General features: G+C 47.8%; 1 protein-coding gene across 1 annotated transcript in view; it reads right to left on the bottom strand.

Moving 5' to 3' along the window:
• LOC146179233 (calcium-activated chloride channel regulator 3A-1-like) overlaps window positions 1-17,820 on the bottom strand; it is a 38,131-nt gene that overhangs the window by 19,396 nt on the left and 915 nt on the right. The window contains exons 2-6 of the mRNA XM_084578916.1: window positions 13,993-14,155; window positions 6,395-6,692; window positions 5,720-5,826; window positions 5,132-5,305; window positions 1,700-1,821 (exon numbers count right to left, since the gene is read on the bottom strand). Coding sequence (XP_084435042.1) covers window positions 1,700-1,821; window positions 5,132-5,305; window positions 5,720-5,826; window positions 6,395-6,692; window positions 13,993-14,154 — 863 coding nt within the window. The 5' untranslated portion in view covers window position 14,155. The remainder of the gene's footprint in view (window positions 1-1,699; window positions 1,822-5,131; window positions 5,306-5,719; window positions 5,827-6,394; window positions 6,693-13,992; window positions 14,156-17,820) is intronic.

Consider the following 17,820-nt stretch of genomic DNA (forward strand, 5'->3'; position numbering starts at 1 on the left):
TATAACGGCGTACTTGCGATAGTTTCGTATCGTTTCGTCTGCTGTACCTACAACTAGAGGGCGCTAGCTGTACGCAGCTGTACACGTATGCGAGAAATACCATCATGGCTGCCAACAGGAATAGCAAAGGAGTGAAGATAGTTTACATGGGAGTGCCGTTGTCGCTTTCGCTCTGGTCTTGGTTGTATTAACTCTATGGACCCAACGCACCAATCATTGAACACTCCGCACCCGCCTCCCTTTTCCCCACTCACCGACTAAGACTGCGACAACGGTTTCCTGCTCACAATCTGTCGCTTCCCCCTCTCTCCTCTTTGTCCATTTTAATTCGCCCTTTATCCTCTCACCTGAAAGCGGAGAGAGTGCTTCCTTTCCCTTTTGCTTCTCCTCACCAGGGCTTTACACGTCGCTGCCAAGGCCGGACATATTTTGCAATAATGGCTGTCCCAATACTAACGCTTTAAAAGTTGTTAGTGCTACAGAAATCGCAAACTATTTTAAATCGCTAGCATTAAAGCAGGAGGGCAGGTTCAGGATAAAAGAAATACTGCGCAAAGCAGTTCCTTTATGCTCTCAGTTCGCACAGTTTTTCACAGTATAGAGAATAAATACTGATCGGGCTAGCTACACAAAATTCGAAGAAATACCTACTGCTGTGTTTCGCTTCACACGACTTGCTTCTTTCTTGCGCGTGGAATTAAATCGTGACTATGGCGGTTGAATTTAGGTATATTACTTAGCATGATGTGGACGTAACATTTTGTTTATTACTGCAAAAATTTGGTCGACATAGGGTTGATGGGAGCACCATGTTCATTTTTTAACGTTCTCAGGGTTCAGGACAAACCCGTCTTATTCATTTACTCAGTCCCTCCCCCCCCCCTCCCTCCCTCCCGCCTAATTGCTTGAAGACACAATGTCCAGAAAACCCCGAAAGTCTTCTCATACAACGTGGCATTCGGTCCAACGGCATATATTTAATTTTTAATGCATTTTTTACCCGGCCGATTCACTTCGATGCAAATTTCGTGTGATTAGAACAAATTTATACAGTGTCATGGACGCTGATGATTCGTAATAAGGGCCATTTGTTTAACCTACACCAGCTACACCAGTGTAAAAAATCTTCTATACCTACAATGAATTTTTGCTGCACTGGTGTAGCTGGTGTAGGTTAAACAAATGACCCTATAGTGAACACTAACTTGAATGCCACACACAACACATGAATATCCTGACACAAGCAAGCAGACGAGTGTGCGTGCGTGCGTGTGTGCGTGCGTGTGTGTGTGTGTGTGTGTGTGTGTGCGCGCGCGCGCGCGCGCGTGTGTGTGTGTGTGTGTGTGTGCGCGCGCGCGCGCGCGCGTGTGTGTGTGTGTGTGTGTGTGTGTGTGTGTGTGTGTGTGTGTGTGTGTGTGTGTGTGTGTGTGTGTGTGTGTGTGTGTGTGTGTGTGTGTGTGTGTGTGTGTGTGTGTGTGTGTGTGTGTGTGTGTGTGTGTGTGTGTGTGTGTGTGTGTGTGTGTGTGTGTGTGTGTGTGTGTGTGTGCGCGCGCGTCAAATAAATGTTTAAATGCTACACTCTGTCAAGAAAGCAATCACGCCAGGTACGCAAGAAAAAAACTGCCATCATTTCGTAAGAGAGGAGCATTTGATTTCACTGTGACAGGAAAATTAATTTTTGGAAAGCCTTAACACTCACCCTTTAAAATCCTGGTTGGCACTGATAACTTCCCATGTGGACTTGCGCTGGCAGAGGTGGTTGTGCTTGTTGGGAGCATAGGCGTTGTGCTTCTTGTCTCCGCTGTCACAGAATTCGGCCACCTGTCAAAGCAAATGGTCGGTTTGAGCTTAATACCGCCATGCTCGCAACCATATTCCAACGCTCTGCTTGCAAGCGAAGTGGGCGCTCACAGAAGCCCGAGCAGAATGGAGGTGAAAAGCAGGTTATGGCGCCAATATGACTACTGCTATATTGCATAGCAGTTGTTTGACTTCGCAACGCGTCTATAATGCAATACCTTCTTTTGGGGTAACCATTTACAACTTTGAACAGATTGCAAAAGCAGTAAACCTAAACGTAACACACCTTGACGCAGGAGCAAGTATTTAAAATCTATTCTAGGATGAGCACGGTTACTCTTCACGAAATGACTATATCATAGGCGCACTGTGCAGCCATAAACTCATTTTGTAAACCTTTCCCTATGCGTATCCCTATGAGATATATGCCGCAACTGGCATCTTGCTTCTCTCAGAATCGATGCTAGTCTGTAATAAATGGCAATTCCTACCAACTGATTTATGAGGTACTACTGATTAACTAACTAGTCGCGAATGCCATCGCTGAGTGCCATAATCCGAGCTTCCGCCAAAAATACGAGAGGAACCAGTCTGCCGTTGCATGGAGCTGGTGGCAACCGTCGACGACAGAGTGCAACGTTTTGAACTTTAGTGCCGGGTGCGCAGAGGGTGGTCTGCCTTGTCTAGAATGTTCTAGTGTACGCCACGGAGTGCTTCTGGTTCAGTTCAGTTCAGTCGTGTCCGACTCTTCGTGACCCTATGGACCATATCACGCCACGCTTTCCGGTCTCTCGCTATCTTCCTAACATCACATAACTTCATCTGCAGCGCCTCGAGGATGCCATCTAACCATCGCGTTCGCTGCCTACCCCTTCTCCGGCGATCCTCGACCTTCCCCAATATCAAATCTTTCTCCAGCGACTCCTCTCTTCTCATCAAATGACCAAAGTAGCTGAGCTTTAACTTTAGAATTTGACCCTCCAATGAGCAGTCAGGGTTTATGGTAGACAATATCGACTGATTTGATCTTCTGGCAGTCCAAGGAAATCTCAAGAGTCTCCGCCAGCACCACAATTCAAACGCGTCAATTCTTCGGCGGTCAGCCTTCTTCACAGTCCAACTCTCGCATCCATACATCACAACTGGAAATACCATAGCACGAGTGATAAGGATATTGGTTGGCAGTCTGCTCTTTACTAGGCGGTCAAGGCTAACTATGGCTCTTTTTCCCAGAAACAGACGTCTCTTAATTTTATGGCTGCAGTCTCCTTCTGGGGTAATCTTGGAGCCAAGGAAGAGAAAAATCTGTCACAGCTTCCACTTCTTGTCCCTTGATGCTCCAGGACTTGATAGGGCAAGACGCCATGATCTTTGTCTTTTTAATGTTCAGTTTAAGCCCAAACTTCTCACTGACTTCTGGACGAGGCATGCAATTTATAGTTGGCCAAGATGCTCGATACATGTGTCGATTGCGTACACATCACAAACATACTCCGCAACGCCCCTTTCTAATCCTGGTGCGGCTTCCTAACTTCGCTTGATCTTCCAAGGTGGCGTTGTTGCCGCTTCGAGAGCTTATGTCCTGACATCTCGCACCACCTTTTCATCCCACGTAAACTGGAGAATGTATCGGGTGGACAAGTTAGCATGCGTGTGGCATAGCATAGCCACACAAGTTAGCATAGCCACGCGTTTTCTAACGCGCACCGTACATTGAAGGCTTACAGTTTAGCTATATTCGCTAGTCTGCGCTGCGCGTTCAGGAAACACAGACAGCGAAGTCAGTGCCGAAAGAGCCCGATGAACATGATTTCATGCAGTAGTGAATGCAGTACATTATGAAAGTCTTGCATGTCGCGCAGGGTACAGCGAAATAAATAGGTCGTGATTGTCATTTTATGTGATGCCACTGAACGCACAACACGGCCCAAGACTGTCGAGTCCTAGCTGTGTTTGTCGTTTCTGAAATCGAGAACAATTACTCGACGCTCTGGCAATGGAAACCACATTCAATCACAATACATTATAAATAGCACGAAGGTCTCATCCATAAAACTAAGACAATAAAGACAGTGAAATAGTTATGAAGAGGAACGCAGGAGTGATGGAAGCAATTGAAGTAGACAGGTACGAAGCTGAGTGACGATGATGCTCCTGGTACCGTCTGCAGTGAGTAAAGGCCGCTAAAATTTCAAAACTCTCCATCAACCAACGGCCACATGACGTGCTCACGAACCCTCACTGACTAACATGTGCCATCTACAGTGGCACGGCAAAAACGCAAGCGTGGCTCTTGCGGCGGGGGTTTGAAGCAGAAACAGCGTAGCGGCAACGGAACCAACAAACAGGCTAGTCTGTTTTTCGCTTGCCATCTGTTCATAGCTAGCTGAATTCCGGCAGCGAATCTTAAATGGCGATGCCTTGTTTCTCAGCATACCAGTGGCCTGCACCAGACAAGGCTGGTCGCTTTAGTGCAGGCTTTTAGCTGTTTAGAAACACGACCTTATTTATACAGAGCTGCTCAATGAAAAGGTTGTTGTTTGGCTAACACATATATGTCTCTGATATATTACTAATCTTGATTTGTCAGTCAATGGGCACCAGCACCAGTGTATATTTGTTGATAGTCGGCTAGTCACTAGAAGTTCTGAAATCATTTGGAAATAGTCGCTAACAGGTCAGTAATATGCCAATGGGAATCTCAAGCAGACATCGGACCAACCACACGCCAGAGGCGTTCCACACCAGCTGCAGAAGTGGATGTTCGCCACCTGCTATGGACTTGTGCAGGGACAAGGGCATCAAGGACACAGATTCTGCGCGAAGTGAGACTAACCACAGCAATGGAAGAGGACTTTTCTAAATGGCTCACCGAAAACGATAAGAGCGGGAGCCTGCTCCGGTTCCTCACGGAAAATAATTTACATGAGTTTCTATAATATGCCTTATGGCAAGCTTGCGTAAAAAAAAAAAAAAGGTATACGGTTGGCATTGTATTCCCTTTTGGCGCCCTATAAGATTTGTAAAATCGGTATGGCCGTCAACTCCGCACTCGGAGAAGACTACTTCGAAAAACAAAACCAGCCCCTGGTTCCGTAGCTGCTTTTCTCAAATACAAGACCACTCATGACCCAAAATCTTTTAAATAGCATCGTAATAAGAGGTTTACTAGCCCGGCCTTTGTTCTTCAATGGGCATCCTATCATCTCATTAATGGTTGGGCAATTTCTAAAACGTACACTACACCAAAGGAAAACAGATACTCGTTGCCAGTGCGAAAGGCAATCCTAAAAGAACTGAAATAGAGCACTGCTCAGGGCTAGACGCTTACGCCTTTGAGGTACGGCATGAACATGATGGACGACGTGACCGGGTTCTTGTCGTTCTGCAAGAAGTGCGTCTTGCAGTCAGCCGAGACGCGGCAGCCCTTGTAGATGCGGCATGGCTCTCCCGAATCCGTAGATGCCGTAAACGTGATCCTCTGCGAGCAGGTACTGGCACGAACCTATTCCACAGAACAAAGAACAAAGTTGAAGTGCACCGTCCAGAGCGCGTAATGCTTGCTACAGTGGCATTGAAGCTACACGATGGGTTATTATAATTGTGTACCAGTTCTAGTTTTTCAATAGTTACAAACGAGCTACATCTTGGCGACTTTCTTCAAAACATACTGAACCAAATGACTAACATTTTTGTCGCTTGAAACGACTGCGTGGCTTACCTTTTCCCTACAATCTGCGCAGTTATCCTAGCTAGTTGCGTTAGCGGATAGCCTACTTTAGCGTGGCTGCGGCCCCAACTTCAGGTACCTCCACTGAACGAATTTCATTTCGGCTATGTCAATAGCATGAAAGGCAGTAAAACCGCGGAATTCTTGAGGCCAATAAGTGTGGTAGTGCATAGCAGGGAAGGGTCTTACCATGCCGAACTCGCAGTAGAGGCTCGGGTACCGTAAGCTTTCCGGATCACCGTACTCATCGAACACGCCGTACCGGTAGTGAGCCCACTCGTGCACCAGCAGGTAAGCTGCGAGGATGCGTTATCTGTGAAAGCCTCTTTCCACTTTCCACATTTTACCAGTCATATATATTGCTGCTTCTCCCCGTGGTGGTCAAGTGGCTTCGATTTACTGTGAAATAAGTGGTACGATCTAACATAATCACGTCAGCGAATTCTTATCTAAGTAAAATGCTGAAAATTCAGTCATCTGGCGATCTTATACTCTATCTTATCGTTATATTTGATCGCTGAAGCCATGATAATGCCGCCTCCTTTCGCGGCAGTATAGATACAGCATTTTGTTTTGCAATGTATATTGCTTAAAAGGCAAGGTATACCAGACAGAAATTCATAGAATTTCACAGAAATCGGTGAATGCTTATAGTAGATCCTTAGTGACGGTATATGGGGTTATGAGCAGAATTCTGAAGCCACGATCGTGGTTTAGATTGTTTCATAATTTAGCACGAAAGCGCGCAATACAAGCCTTAAAATGCACCCAGAATTTAAAATGCTGAGAATCCTTGGCTTCCTCAAGAGAGACACCCACCCGTCTATCACTCTCCCTCAGCTTCTTTCAAACTACAGTGCTCACCTGGGCTCCCGTAGGTATCCGCGATAGATCCGTTCATGTCGGCTAGAAAGTGGGGTGTCAGGTGTATGTACTCCCCACGTTCGCCGCATCCGCGGGGCTGTAGAGTGTACGGCCTGTCGCCGTACTGCGGGTTCTCCGGCTCCACGAGCACGTCGGCCACCGGGAACAGACTGGCCGTGGTGTTGCTGGCACTGGACCTCGGCGGCCACGTCTCCGGAATAGCGATGGTCACGCTACCGAAGTGGACCAGGCCCCGAGTGGCGCGGTGTAGGAACGTCGACGCATTTCGAAAGAGGGCCTTCAGTGACGCCAAGGACGCCGGAATTACAAAGTCGCCAAAGATAAGAAGTAAGAATAACGGTTTAGTGTAACGCGAACATATTTCATCTCCAATTTGAAGGTTTAAGCAGAAAATCATCTGCCGTGAGATTTCATGCTGAAGAATGTAAACCAGCACGGACAGGACACGGTGGAAAGCTTATGCGTCTCTACCAGGCTTATTGAACTTCACCCTATAGATGTAAATAAAATGACGTCATCACCCGAAACCGAAACAACATCATCAGAAAAATAAAAATCCGGTCTCCAGCGGGAAACGAACCTTCATATCGCGGATCCCCAGCCGAGCACTTGAACCAACCAGAGTACTTGAATCAACCAGTGAAACGCATGTCATAATTCTCCTTGTATACCGTGAGCATGATAGTAGAGATGACAATAACGCTACAGTTAGTGATAATTACAATAATTAACAATGATAATGACAGTGTATTTAGTTGATAATGATAATGAGAGCAATCGTGATGCACCGTGTGCACCAGCAACGCTAAGACGCTCGCATTTCTGCAGTGTAGACTTAACAGTGCTCTCGATATTTTTCGGCTTTTCTCACCTTATTTAATAAGCTCGTTCTGTGGAATATTGTGACGTGGCAGAATCCGGTGCACCTCGATTTGGTGACTGGTGGGGTGGATGTGGGGAGTTGTTTAATGAAGTTACGGAATTCCACTCACATACCGTCAAAGGGAAAATTTATGTATGACAATACGAGGCGGTTGAAAAGATTGTCTAAATTGAATTATGCATTTATTTCTGCTTTCTTCAGTGAAAAGGAGGTTGACATGTCTCAACATAAATTTATTATTTTCTTGAGAGTGTTACGACCGTGCATCCGCATTTGCGCGCTCTATTGTTCGCCTGTGGGCATGTATAAGTGTTGTGGATATGTGGTGATGGTCCAATGGCTCTAAGTGAGCCTGTTTCCAGGAATCCTGTTTTGTAAGCCTGTTTTGCTTTGTGGACACCCTGCAAATGCCAAATTGACCCTGTCAAGAGAACGTCTGGAAAAACACAAAGAAACGTCCTCCTGCGGGAAATGCAGGAAGTGCTTTCTTTCTTTTGTTCACCCTTCCAGTCGAGAAGCCCTATCGTCCAGTGAGGAATGCCTACTTTCCAAAGGAGACGACAGAGTGACATGTCCGCTGACGTGCAGGACAAGAAAGGAGCATGACGCATACAGCCATTAAGTGATTTCCCAGGAATGCAGGAAAGATTTGCAATTGTCGAAAACGGACAATGCTGGGAGCGTATGCGGCGCCCACGTGCACTTGGGTTTCTGAGAAGTAAACCCACTTGTCAGAACCAGCCTGTGGTTTCTTTGCTGAAGAATAGAAATGTACCTCCTCTCCACGCCGTTCCCAAGCTTTTCCCGCCAACAAGTGATCACGCCCAACGAATTAATGCCGGACCAGTCAGTGCTTCAGACCATCAGTGCAGTGATGTGTTCGATTGGATGCCGATATCTGAGGGGCGTGCCCTGGATTTGGTTGGTCAGCATCTTCAGAGAGGGGCTGGACATAGGGGGTTTTAAGGACGCTGCAGAGCAGGAAATGTCGCTCTGAGCCCTGGGTAAACGGCTCATCCAGTCGCTTCTCGCTATGAACTCTTAACGCTTGCCCTTTTGCTGATGTACCCTTCTTTTTCGTGTAAATAATCTTGTAAATAAGTTTCTCAAAGTGCCATTAAACCTGCTTGTACATATTTCACCAACTTCGAAGATTCAATCCTACTTCAACCCCGAGTCTCTGCACGCTACCAAGTGAAGGCCGGGTCGACGTAGCCCCAGCGTCACGACAACTGGTGACCAGCGTTGGGATCTGAATCTACAAGCCACAACATCTGATGACTGGAGGTGGGATCTGGATCTACAAGCTACAACATCTGGTGATTGGAGGTGGATCTGAAGCTACAAGCCACAACATCTTGTGATCGGAGGTGGCATCTCAAGCAACAAGCAGGAGCAACAATCGGCCAACAAGAGGGCAGCTCGGAACATCGATCGCATGTGTGGGTGAGTGCTTGGCTTTTCTTCTGATGTGGACCAGGTTCTAGAACAGGGTTAGATTTTAGAACTGGTAAAAAGTGTTGAAACGCCTTTAGGTTTGGTAGTTTGCACTGTTGTTTTGGAAGTAGCCGACACTCGGAGCGATCATGGACCTACAAAAGCTGCAGAAACCGGACCTGTTGCTATTGTGTGAGGAATTGGGAATTGATACAAGTGGTTTGGCACGAAAACCCTTGATTATAAAGGCAATCACAGATTTGGGAGCCGATGATGAGGAGCTCAGTGAAGCATGGCACCTCATCGGTCAAAAAAAGGAACAGCTCAGACAGCAGAAAGAGCGGGAAAAAGAGGAAAAGGAGCGGGAAAAAGAGGAAAAGAAGCTTGAAATTGAAAGAGAAGCAAAAAAGCTGGACCAAGAAATTGAGCTCCGGAAATTAGACTTAGAGTTGAGCAAGAGGTCGGGCAATTGTCCCCAGCTAGCGGTACCTCTTCTCAACAAGGAGGCAGATTTCAAGATGTCAAAGTACATGCAGCCATATGTGATATCAGGGGATATCGGTCTGTATCTGGCTAACTTTGAGCGAACCTGCGAAAAACTGTCCTTCCAGCGAGACACTTGGTCTCAGAGATTATTGACGGTTCTGCCCTGCGAGGCAGCGGAGGTTGTCGCGCGGCTAAGCAAGGAGGACGCGGACAACTACGAGAAGGTCAAAGCTTGCCTTCTGAGAAGGTATAGGCTTAGCGCCGAGGCGTTCAGACAACGTTTTCGGAACGCTACCAAGTCCAGGGACGAGAGTTACCCTGAATTCCTGTACAATTTAAGAGTAAATTTGGGCGAGTGGCTAAAGAGCACTGATTCCTACAGTGATAGGGACGCTGTAGTCGAGCGAATTCTTTTGGAGCAGTTTTATAGCTGCCTCCCAGAAAAAGAAAGAAATTGGTTACAGGACCGAGGCGACATTAAGTCGGCAAATGAAGCTGCCGAACGTATTGAGGAGTATGCTTCGCGCCGACAATTCAGCAACCCAGCAGTGGATAGGCCCCACAATCCCAAGTTCAGTGTGAATAACCGTCAGAAAAGGCACTTTGATAGATTTGCAAACGAAGAAAGGAAGGCTTCTTCAGGCAAACGCCCTAGAAAGGACGGCAGTGAGAAAAATGGGGAAGTGACCAACGCGCAGAACACAAAGAACAAGCTTGGGGCTAGGAAGCCGCTCACATGCTTTAGGTGTAATGAGCAGGGTCACATTGCCGTCAACTGCCGGAAAGAAAAGTTTGCTTTCTCGTATGTCAGTGACTGCGATGAAAATATGCAGCTTTTAGAACCCTACCTGCATGACCTAGTAGTCAACGGGAAGCCTTGCAAGGTACTGCGCGATTCGGCCGCAACGATGGATGTTGTCCATCCGGCGTATGTATCGCCTTCCGACTATACAGGACAGTGTGCATGGATCCGCCAGGTAGTGGAGGAACAGAGTGTGTGCTTGCCAATCGCGAACGTGGTCATCGAGGGCCCTTTCGGCGAGTTAACAACCGAGGCTGCTGTTTCAGGAAAGCTTCCTAAAAGCTATCCGTATTTGTTTTCCAACAAATCGGACATGCTACTGCGAAAGAGGGGCATCCTGTTCGGAGACAGAGTTGTGCAAGCCTTAACACGTTCAAAGGCGCGAGAACTAGCTACACTGCTCATACCAGAAAATTCCACAGTGGAGGAAACGGCAGTTAAAACAGTGGTCGATGTAGAAGATAGCGGGCCAGAAAACTTTGAGAGCGAGGCATCTCAGATAAGTCAACATGAAAGTGAGCTTGATAAGACACGGAATGAGGACGTTCTTGAAAGTAACCTCTTGCCGCCAGTGTCTAGTAATCTCACGAGATTTTTAAGTGGAACCCGAGAGAACTTAGCTATGGAGCAAGCCGTGGTAAATCTAACGTTAAACATTCCCGAGGAGATGGGAGACAACTTGATTTGCCTCAGCGGAAATGGAAGCAACGCTCAGGAGCTTCTCAAAAAGACGGAGCAGAGAGGAGAACTAAAGAAATCCCAGCTGTCCGATCTGGGCGAAATAATAACAGAGTTTGAGGCCTGTTTCGTGGACAGGCCAGGCAGGACTGATTTGACTGAGCACGATATTGAGCTGACTTCAGACGTGCCAGTGCGATCAAGGTGCTACCGATTCTCTCCAAGGCAAAGAGAAATTCTGGATAGGGAAGTAACTCGCATGCTGGAATTGGGAGTAATAAAACCCTCGGAAAGCGATTATGCTTCGCCTATGATCTTAGTAGAAGCTCCAGGTAAAGACCCTAGGCCTGTGGTAGACTACCGAAAGCTAAATTCTCTCACCAGGGATCAAGTGTATCCTATTCCGAATATTGAGGAGAGAGTAGAACAGGTCAGTAGAGCGGCATATGTGACTACGCTGGACCTTACTCGAGGATACTGGCAAGTACCGCTCACTGAACGCGCCAGCAGATACGCGGCTTTCGTCACTCCGACGGGCAGCTACCAGCCAACAATGATGAGTTTCGGGCTCAAAAATGCTCCATTTTGTTTTTCCCGACTCATGGATAGGGTTTTAAAGGGGTGTGAAACATTCGCGGTGCCTTATTTAGATGACATTGCGGTTTTTTCCGACTCATGGGCGGACCATATGGTACATCTAAGAGCTGTACTGAGCCTTTTGCGTCAAGCTGGACTAACCGTAAAGGCCGAGAAATGTTGCCTGGCAAGGGCGACCGTGGACTACTTGGGTCACAATGTAGGTCAAGGTTTCAGGAAACCCAGCGAGATTAAGATTTCTGCGGTAGCAGACTACCCGCGGCCGAGCACGAAGACGGAAATTCGAGCATTCCTGGGTCTGACGGGATACTACAATCACTACATCCCTAACTATTCAGCTTTGGCTAGCCCTCTGACCGACGCTCTCCGCAAGACAGAACCGACAAATGTAGTCTGGGACGAACAAAAGGAAGCCTCCTTCGTAAACCTGAAGGCTGTGCTGATTAGCCGACCGGTATTGCGAGCTCCAGACTATGACCGAGAATTCACGGTCCAGTGTGATGCCAGTGATCGAGGGCTAGGTGCTGTTCTCTGCCAGAGAGATGACGACGGTAATGAGCACCCCGTGCTCTACCTGAGCAGAAAACTGAGTTCTAGAGAGAGGGCTTATTGCGCGTCAGAGAAAGAGTGCGCTTGCATTGTATGGGCCATTCAAAAATTGCAGTGCTATCTTGGAGGGGCCAAATTCATCGTAGAGACGGACCATTGTCCCCTGGCTTGGCTGCAAACTGCGACATCGAAGAACAGTCGCCTTCTTAGGTGGAGCTTGATTTTACTGCAGTACAATTTTGAAATAAGATACAAAAAGGGGAAGTTAAATGGGAATGCGGACGCGCTTAGCCGCTGTTTCTAAGCAGTCCGAGGTGTTCCTCACCATGTATCCAAATTGATAATCAGGTTTTTATTTTTTTTTCTCGTGCGCTTGTATATGTGTGACTATGTAAAGCAGCACGTTTGGTTTTCTAGGAATACGTGGGTCCTGAACGTCTTGAGAGTGGGCTTTTCTCGAACAACAATGGCAGTTTTCTTTTAACCTGGTCTCTTCAGACGGGAGCCGAGTGCTTGCTTGGACATGTGGTTGAGTTTCAGATAGCTCAAGCAATTTGGCCTACGACAATCAAGACAACGCGACAAGCAACAGCGAGCTTCAAGCGTTCACGTGCAGGCCATTAAGTCGTCTCTTCATGCAGCAGCTGCGACTGCTGCCCTCCGAGACTCTTCTGGCGGGGGAGGAGGCTGTTACGACCGTGCATCCGCATTTGCGCGCTCTATTGTTCGCCTGTGGGCATGTATAAGTGTTGTGGATATGTGGTGATGGTCCAATGGCTCTAAGTGAGCCTGTTTCCAGGAATCCTGTTTTGTAAGCCTGTTTTGCTTTGTGGACACCCTGCAAATGCCAAATTGACCCTGTCAAGAGAACGTCTGGAAAAACACAAAGAAACGTCCTCCTGCGGGAAATGCAGGAAGTGCTTTCTTTCTTTTGTTCACCCTTCCAGTCGAGAAGCCCTATCGTCCAGTGAGGAATGCCTACTTTCCAAAGGAGACGACAGAGTGACATGTCCGCTGACGTGCAGGACAAGAAAGGAGCATGACGCATACAGCCATTAAGTGATTTCCCAGGAATGCAGGAAAGATTTGCAATTGTCGAAAACGGACAATGCTGGGAGCGTATGCGGCGCCCACGTGCACTTGGGTTTCTGAGAAGTAAACCCACTTGTCAGAACCAGCCTGTGGTTTCTTTGCTGAAGAATAGAAATGTACCTCCTCTCCACGCCGTTCCCAAGCTTTTCCCGCCAACAAGTGATCACGCCCAACGAATTAATGCCGGACCAGTCAGTGCTTCAGACCATCAGTGCAGTGATGTGTTCGATTGGATGCCGATATCTGAGGGGCGTGCCCTGGATTTGGTTGGTCAGCATCTTCAGAGAGGGGCTGGACATAGGGGGTTTTAAGGACGCTGCAGAGCAGGAAATGTCGCTCTGAGCCCTGGGTAAACGGCTCATCCAGTCGCTTCTCGCTATGAACTCTTAACGCTTGCCCTTTTGCTGATGTACCCTTCTTTTTCGTGTAAATAATCTTGTAAATAAGTTTCTCAAAGTGCCATTAAACCTGCTTGTACATATTTCACCAACTTCGAAGATTCAATCCTACTTCAACCCCGAGTCTCTGCACGCTACCAAGTGAAGGCCGGGTCGACGTAGCCCCAGCGTCACGACAAGAGGCTAGCGCTCGCTCCTCCCCTGTATACAAGCGCAAGAAACTAGCGGAAAACTCGAAGCCGCTGCCGTCGGAGCCAGCAAGCGAAAGGAAATGGAAAGGACGTATCACGTAGCCGCAGCGCCGTTGTCGGCTCGTAAAATCGGAGACGCTTAATTAAAATCCGAATATTATAATAAAGCTTGAAAAGGAGGAAATGAAAGTCTGACTGCTTACGAGAAATGCTGCATCATATTGTATGACCGCCTGACCAAGTTGCTTGTAACATGCAACTGCTTTATTAGGCTTGTTTTTCCTCTGACAGACTTATTGTTCTTTCTTGTGAATAATCCATCACTGATTACAAGAGGACATGATCAGAATAAAAACTGAACTCACGCCGATTCTTTAGGAGAAGTCGTTATTTTCGGCTTAAAATCATTCTTTCGAACTGAGAAAAAAGGGTCTTAGTTGTCCGAGTAACGAGGTAGGTCGCACCTTGATGTTATCGATAATACGGTCGTCGGGCTTAACGGAAGGGTGGATGGCTACCACGATGTCCTCGTACGCTCCGGTGGCACTGTCGATGCGGACAGCATGGCTAGGAGAGCTGCACAACAGCGTCGCTGCCGCGATGAGCATTAGAGCTGCCAGCTGCATCCTGCGAAGTGACGCAAACCATCCGGATTCATTGCATAATTGCCGAAGTATCATTCACCGACCCAAAAATTTATAAATATTGCCTTTCAAGACTTTGGTCTCCACACTGCATATTTTCGGTCTCTGAATTCAATTCAATGGTGACACAGTGATCGTGGCCGCAGTTTTTAACTATGCAGTAACCTTCTGTGATGGATTCCTTCACGACACTTTTGCATTTACTATCAAGACAAAAAAGGAATATAGCAGGTCACTAAATTTAGTCATAACGCTGTATTCATGTGTACTTGTTCATCGCGAATTGCCAATCGATTTCGGTAGTTGCTCGTACAGCTCTAACATTTAAAAAGAGCTCCTGTCAAATCATGGTTCCAAATTTGTGAAGCACCTGGCCACTTCTTGTTCTCTAGAAAGGTACTCCACCGAAAGAAATCGTCATCTATGCCAGAGCAATATTGTGAAAGAAGGCTATGTTGAGACGGCAAGGTCGTGACGGCAAGGCCAGCGATGCCTTGTCTAGCGTTTTAATCCGATGACAAAACCCAGGCGCGTGCCAGAGCCGGCGCCGCGGGACGATGATGATGGTATGTACAAATGAAAGAGGAAGATCATGGCATGTACAAATTAAAGAACATCCACGGAAGGCTCACACAATCTGCCCGGGGGGTCGGAAGCGGCCAGCCTGGCCGCTCCTAAGTAAGTGATGCATCGCGGCGCACAAACGGTTTCAGGCGAGACACATGAACAATTTCAGTTCCACGGTGGCGTCGATCAGCTGGGGGATCAACAGGCGTCACTTTGTAGTTCACTGGGGAAGTTTGGCTTATGATCTCATAGGGACCTACGTAGCGGTGGTGGAATTTGTCACTAAGGCCAGAGGTGCGCAATGGTGTGTAAAGCAGTACTTCGTCACCAGGACGAAAAGAGACCACTCGATGTGTAGAATCATAGCGAGTCTTGCGGACTTTCTGGCACGCTGCCGTGTTGAGTCGGGCAAGATGACGGCATCTGGCCACACGAGATAAGAACTGGGTAGGTACTGATGTGGAGTAGTCGGGCGTAGAGAAGAAGGAAGCGTCGAAAATTGTAGTGGGAGGACGGCCATAAACAAGGAAAAATGGAGAGTAACCGGTAGTTCGCTGTACTGCTGTATTATAGGCGAATGTGACGAATGGTAGAATAGTGTCCCAATTTCGATGATCTGGTGTGATGTACATTGATATCATGTCCGACAAGGTGCGATGAAATCGCTCAGTCAGACCGTTAGTCTGGGGATGGTAGCTTGAGGTTGTCTTATGAAGGGTGGATGAGGCGTGAAGAACTTCGGCAACGACTTTCGATAAGAAGGCTGTACCGCGGTCACTTAGGAGCACCCGAGGAGCGCCATGTCGTAATACAATTGATCGCAAAAAGAAATTTGCTACTTCTTCAGCGGAACCAGTCGGTACAGGTGCTGTCTCAGCGTAACGTGTGAGGTGGTCGACAGCTGTTATAATCCAATGGTTACCCCCATAGGAGAGAGGTAGGGGACCATATAAGTCGATGCCGACTACGTCGAATGGCGTGGTGGGACAAGGAAGAGGTTGTAGAAGGCCAGCGGGCGAAGAAGTCAGCCGTTTGCGACGTTGGCACAGAGGGCAGGATGCGACGTATTTGGCAACGGTGGAAGATAAGCCAGGCCAAAAGAATCGTTTTCTCACGCGGTCGTAGGTTTTGTCAAAACCAAGGTGACCTGCAGTAGCGTCATCGTGGAGAGCCGCCAGTATACGTGGGCGAAGCACACGCGGCGCGACTGGGATCCAGCGAGTTCCATCAGGGCAATACACGTAGCGGAGTAGGATGCCATCTTCGAGCTTGAAATTGCTCAGCTGTCGGCGAAGCCTAGCATTGGGCGGGTCCGAAGCGCCGATAAGGCGGTCGATGATAGGACGGCAGTAGGCATCGGCTAATTGCTGTGAGCGGAAAGCGTGCTTGTTCTCAGAGTCGTCAAAACAAACGGTTGTGATATACGTCGGGCAAAGAGATGGTTGGCTCTGGTCAGAGGTGGAAATGAATTGTGAAGAAAAGCAGCAAGCGGATTCCGAAAGGGGACAGCGAGAGAGAGCGTCGGCGTCTTGGTGTTGGCGACCAGATTTATAAGTGATGTCGAAATGGTATTCTTGCAGGCGTAGAATCCAGCGACCAAGTCGGCCTGTCAAGTTTTTGAGTGAAGACAACCAGCAAAGAGCATGGTGGTCGGTCACAACTGTGAAGTGCCGACCGTATAGGTAAGGGCGAAATTTTTGGACAGCCCAGACGACAGCAAGACACTCCTGCTCGGTAATGGTGTAGTTTTTCTCAGCTGGAGTGAGAGTCCGACTGGTAAAGGCAATCACTTTCTCACGCGATGTTGCATCACGCTGCAGAAGTACAGCGCCAAGACCGTGACCACTGGCATCGGTGTGCAGGATAGTTGGAGCGCTGTCACTAAAGTGGGCAAGAACAGGATCTGATGTGAGGGCGTGCTTGAGGTCATTAAAAGCAGTTTCGCACTGCTCAGTCCACACGAAAGGGCTGCGTGCTTTAAGTAGCTCATGAAGTGGTGCAGCTATAGTTGCAATATATTCATTTGCCTAACCAAGTATGTACTTTGATGCTACCCAGCAACAAGTCAACTGGAAGTACTCTTCAAAGGCCCCGCCTTGGTGCACTTTGGCAGTGTGGCATTTCAGGAAGTTTCGCGTTAGGAGAAACCGAATGCAATGCGATGTACGTTAGTATACTTGTTGAGTCTGCTAACGCTGCGAAATAAAAGCTCAGCAAGGTGTTCATGCGCACATATGCCAGTAATGCATAGGAGCCGCATGCATAGTTTAAGCACCATAAAAATGCGAAGGCATATGCGCAACTTTTTTTCGTATCCCCCTCCAATTCTCCTGGTTACGTCCGAACAGAAAGAGCTGGCAGAGGAACACCACCAAAGACTTCGCGCAGAGAGGGTCGTAAAAGGAACCGCCGAGCACCCGCCACGGCCTTCAGCTCAGTTCAGCCTTCGCATATCTACCTCCACGTAATGTTACGGTCGCCTCAGGGAAACTGTTGCGTCGTTTGCGCACCCCACTCCTGTTTTGCATTCGCCTAGAGTGCAAAGTCCTGGTCCTGTAAACATCGCCCTCGGTAAGAAAACGAAGAAGCATGTATTTGCTGCGAGAATACAACTAACGCCTAACCCTTCTCTCACTTAAACACAGAACTAAATCTATTCCACTGTGGTTAGAAGCAACATTCCATTAGCCCTTAAAGCACACATTTTAGCCTATTCACGTAAGCGGCGGCACTCTGTTAATCCGGCCGTCTATACAGCCCGTGCGTAAGCTTTGATGAGAAAATATTTCAAGCTTCAATCAAGCGTTTTGTATTTGCGGGTATTATTGATGCACTTAATTGATCATTCTGTACGTGCAAATGGAAGCTTCCTGTTCGACATCTGCGTGAATACGGGACTGCGGCCAATAATCCCACAATGCATTGTAGGTCCACATTGCAGCTAAGGATGGTACCAAAGCCACCTTTTTCTGAGTTTTACTCTCTCCGTCATAAACCCTGCCTCGTATATATACTGCACTGTGCGATAACTCCCGACGCACAACGACGCATCGTTTGAAATTTCGCTGGCAAAACTATTCG

Source organism: Amblyomma maculatum, chromosome 9 (assembly GCF_055883805.1).
Source record: "Amblyomma maculatum isolate TAMU_Amacu chromosome 9, ASM5588380v1, whole genome shotgun sequence".
Lineage (NCBI taxonomy): Eukaryota > Metazoa > Arthropoda > Arachnida > Ixodida > Ixodidae > Amblyomma > Amblyomma maculatum.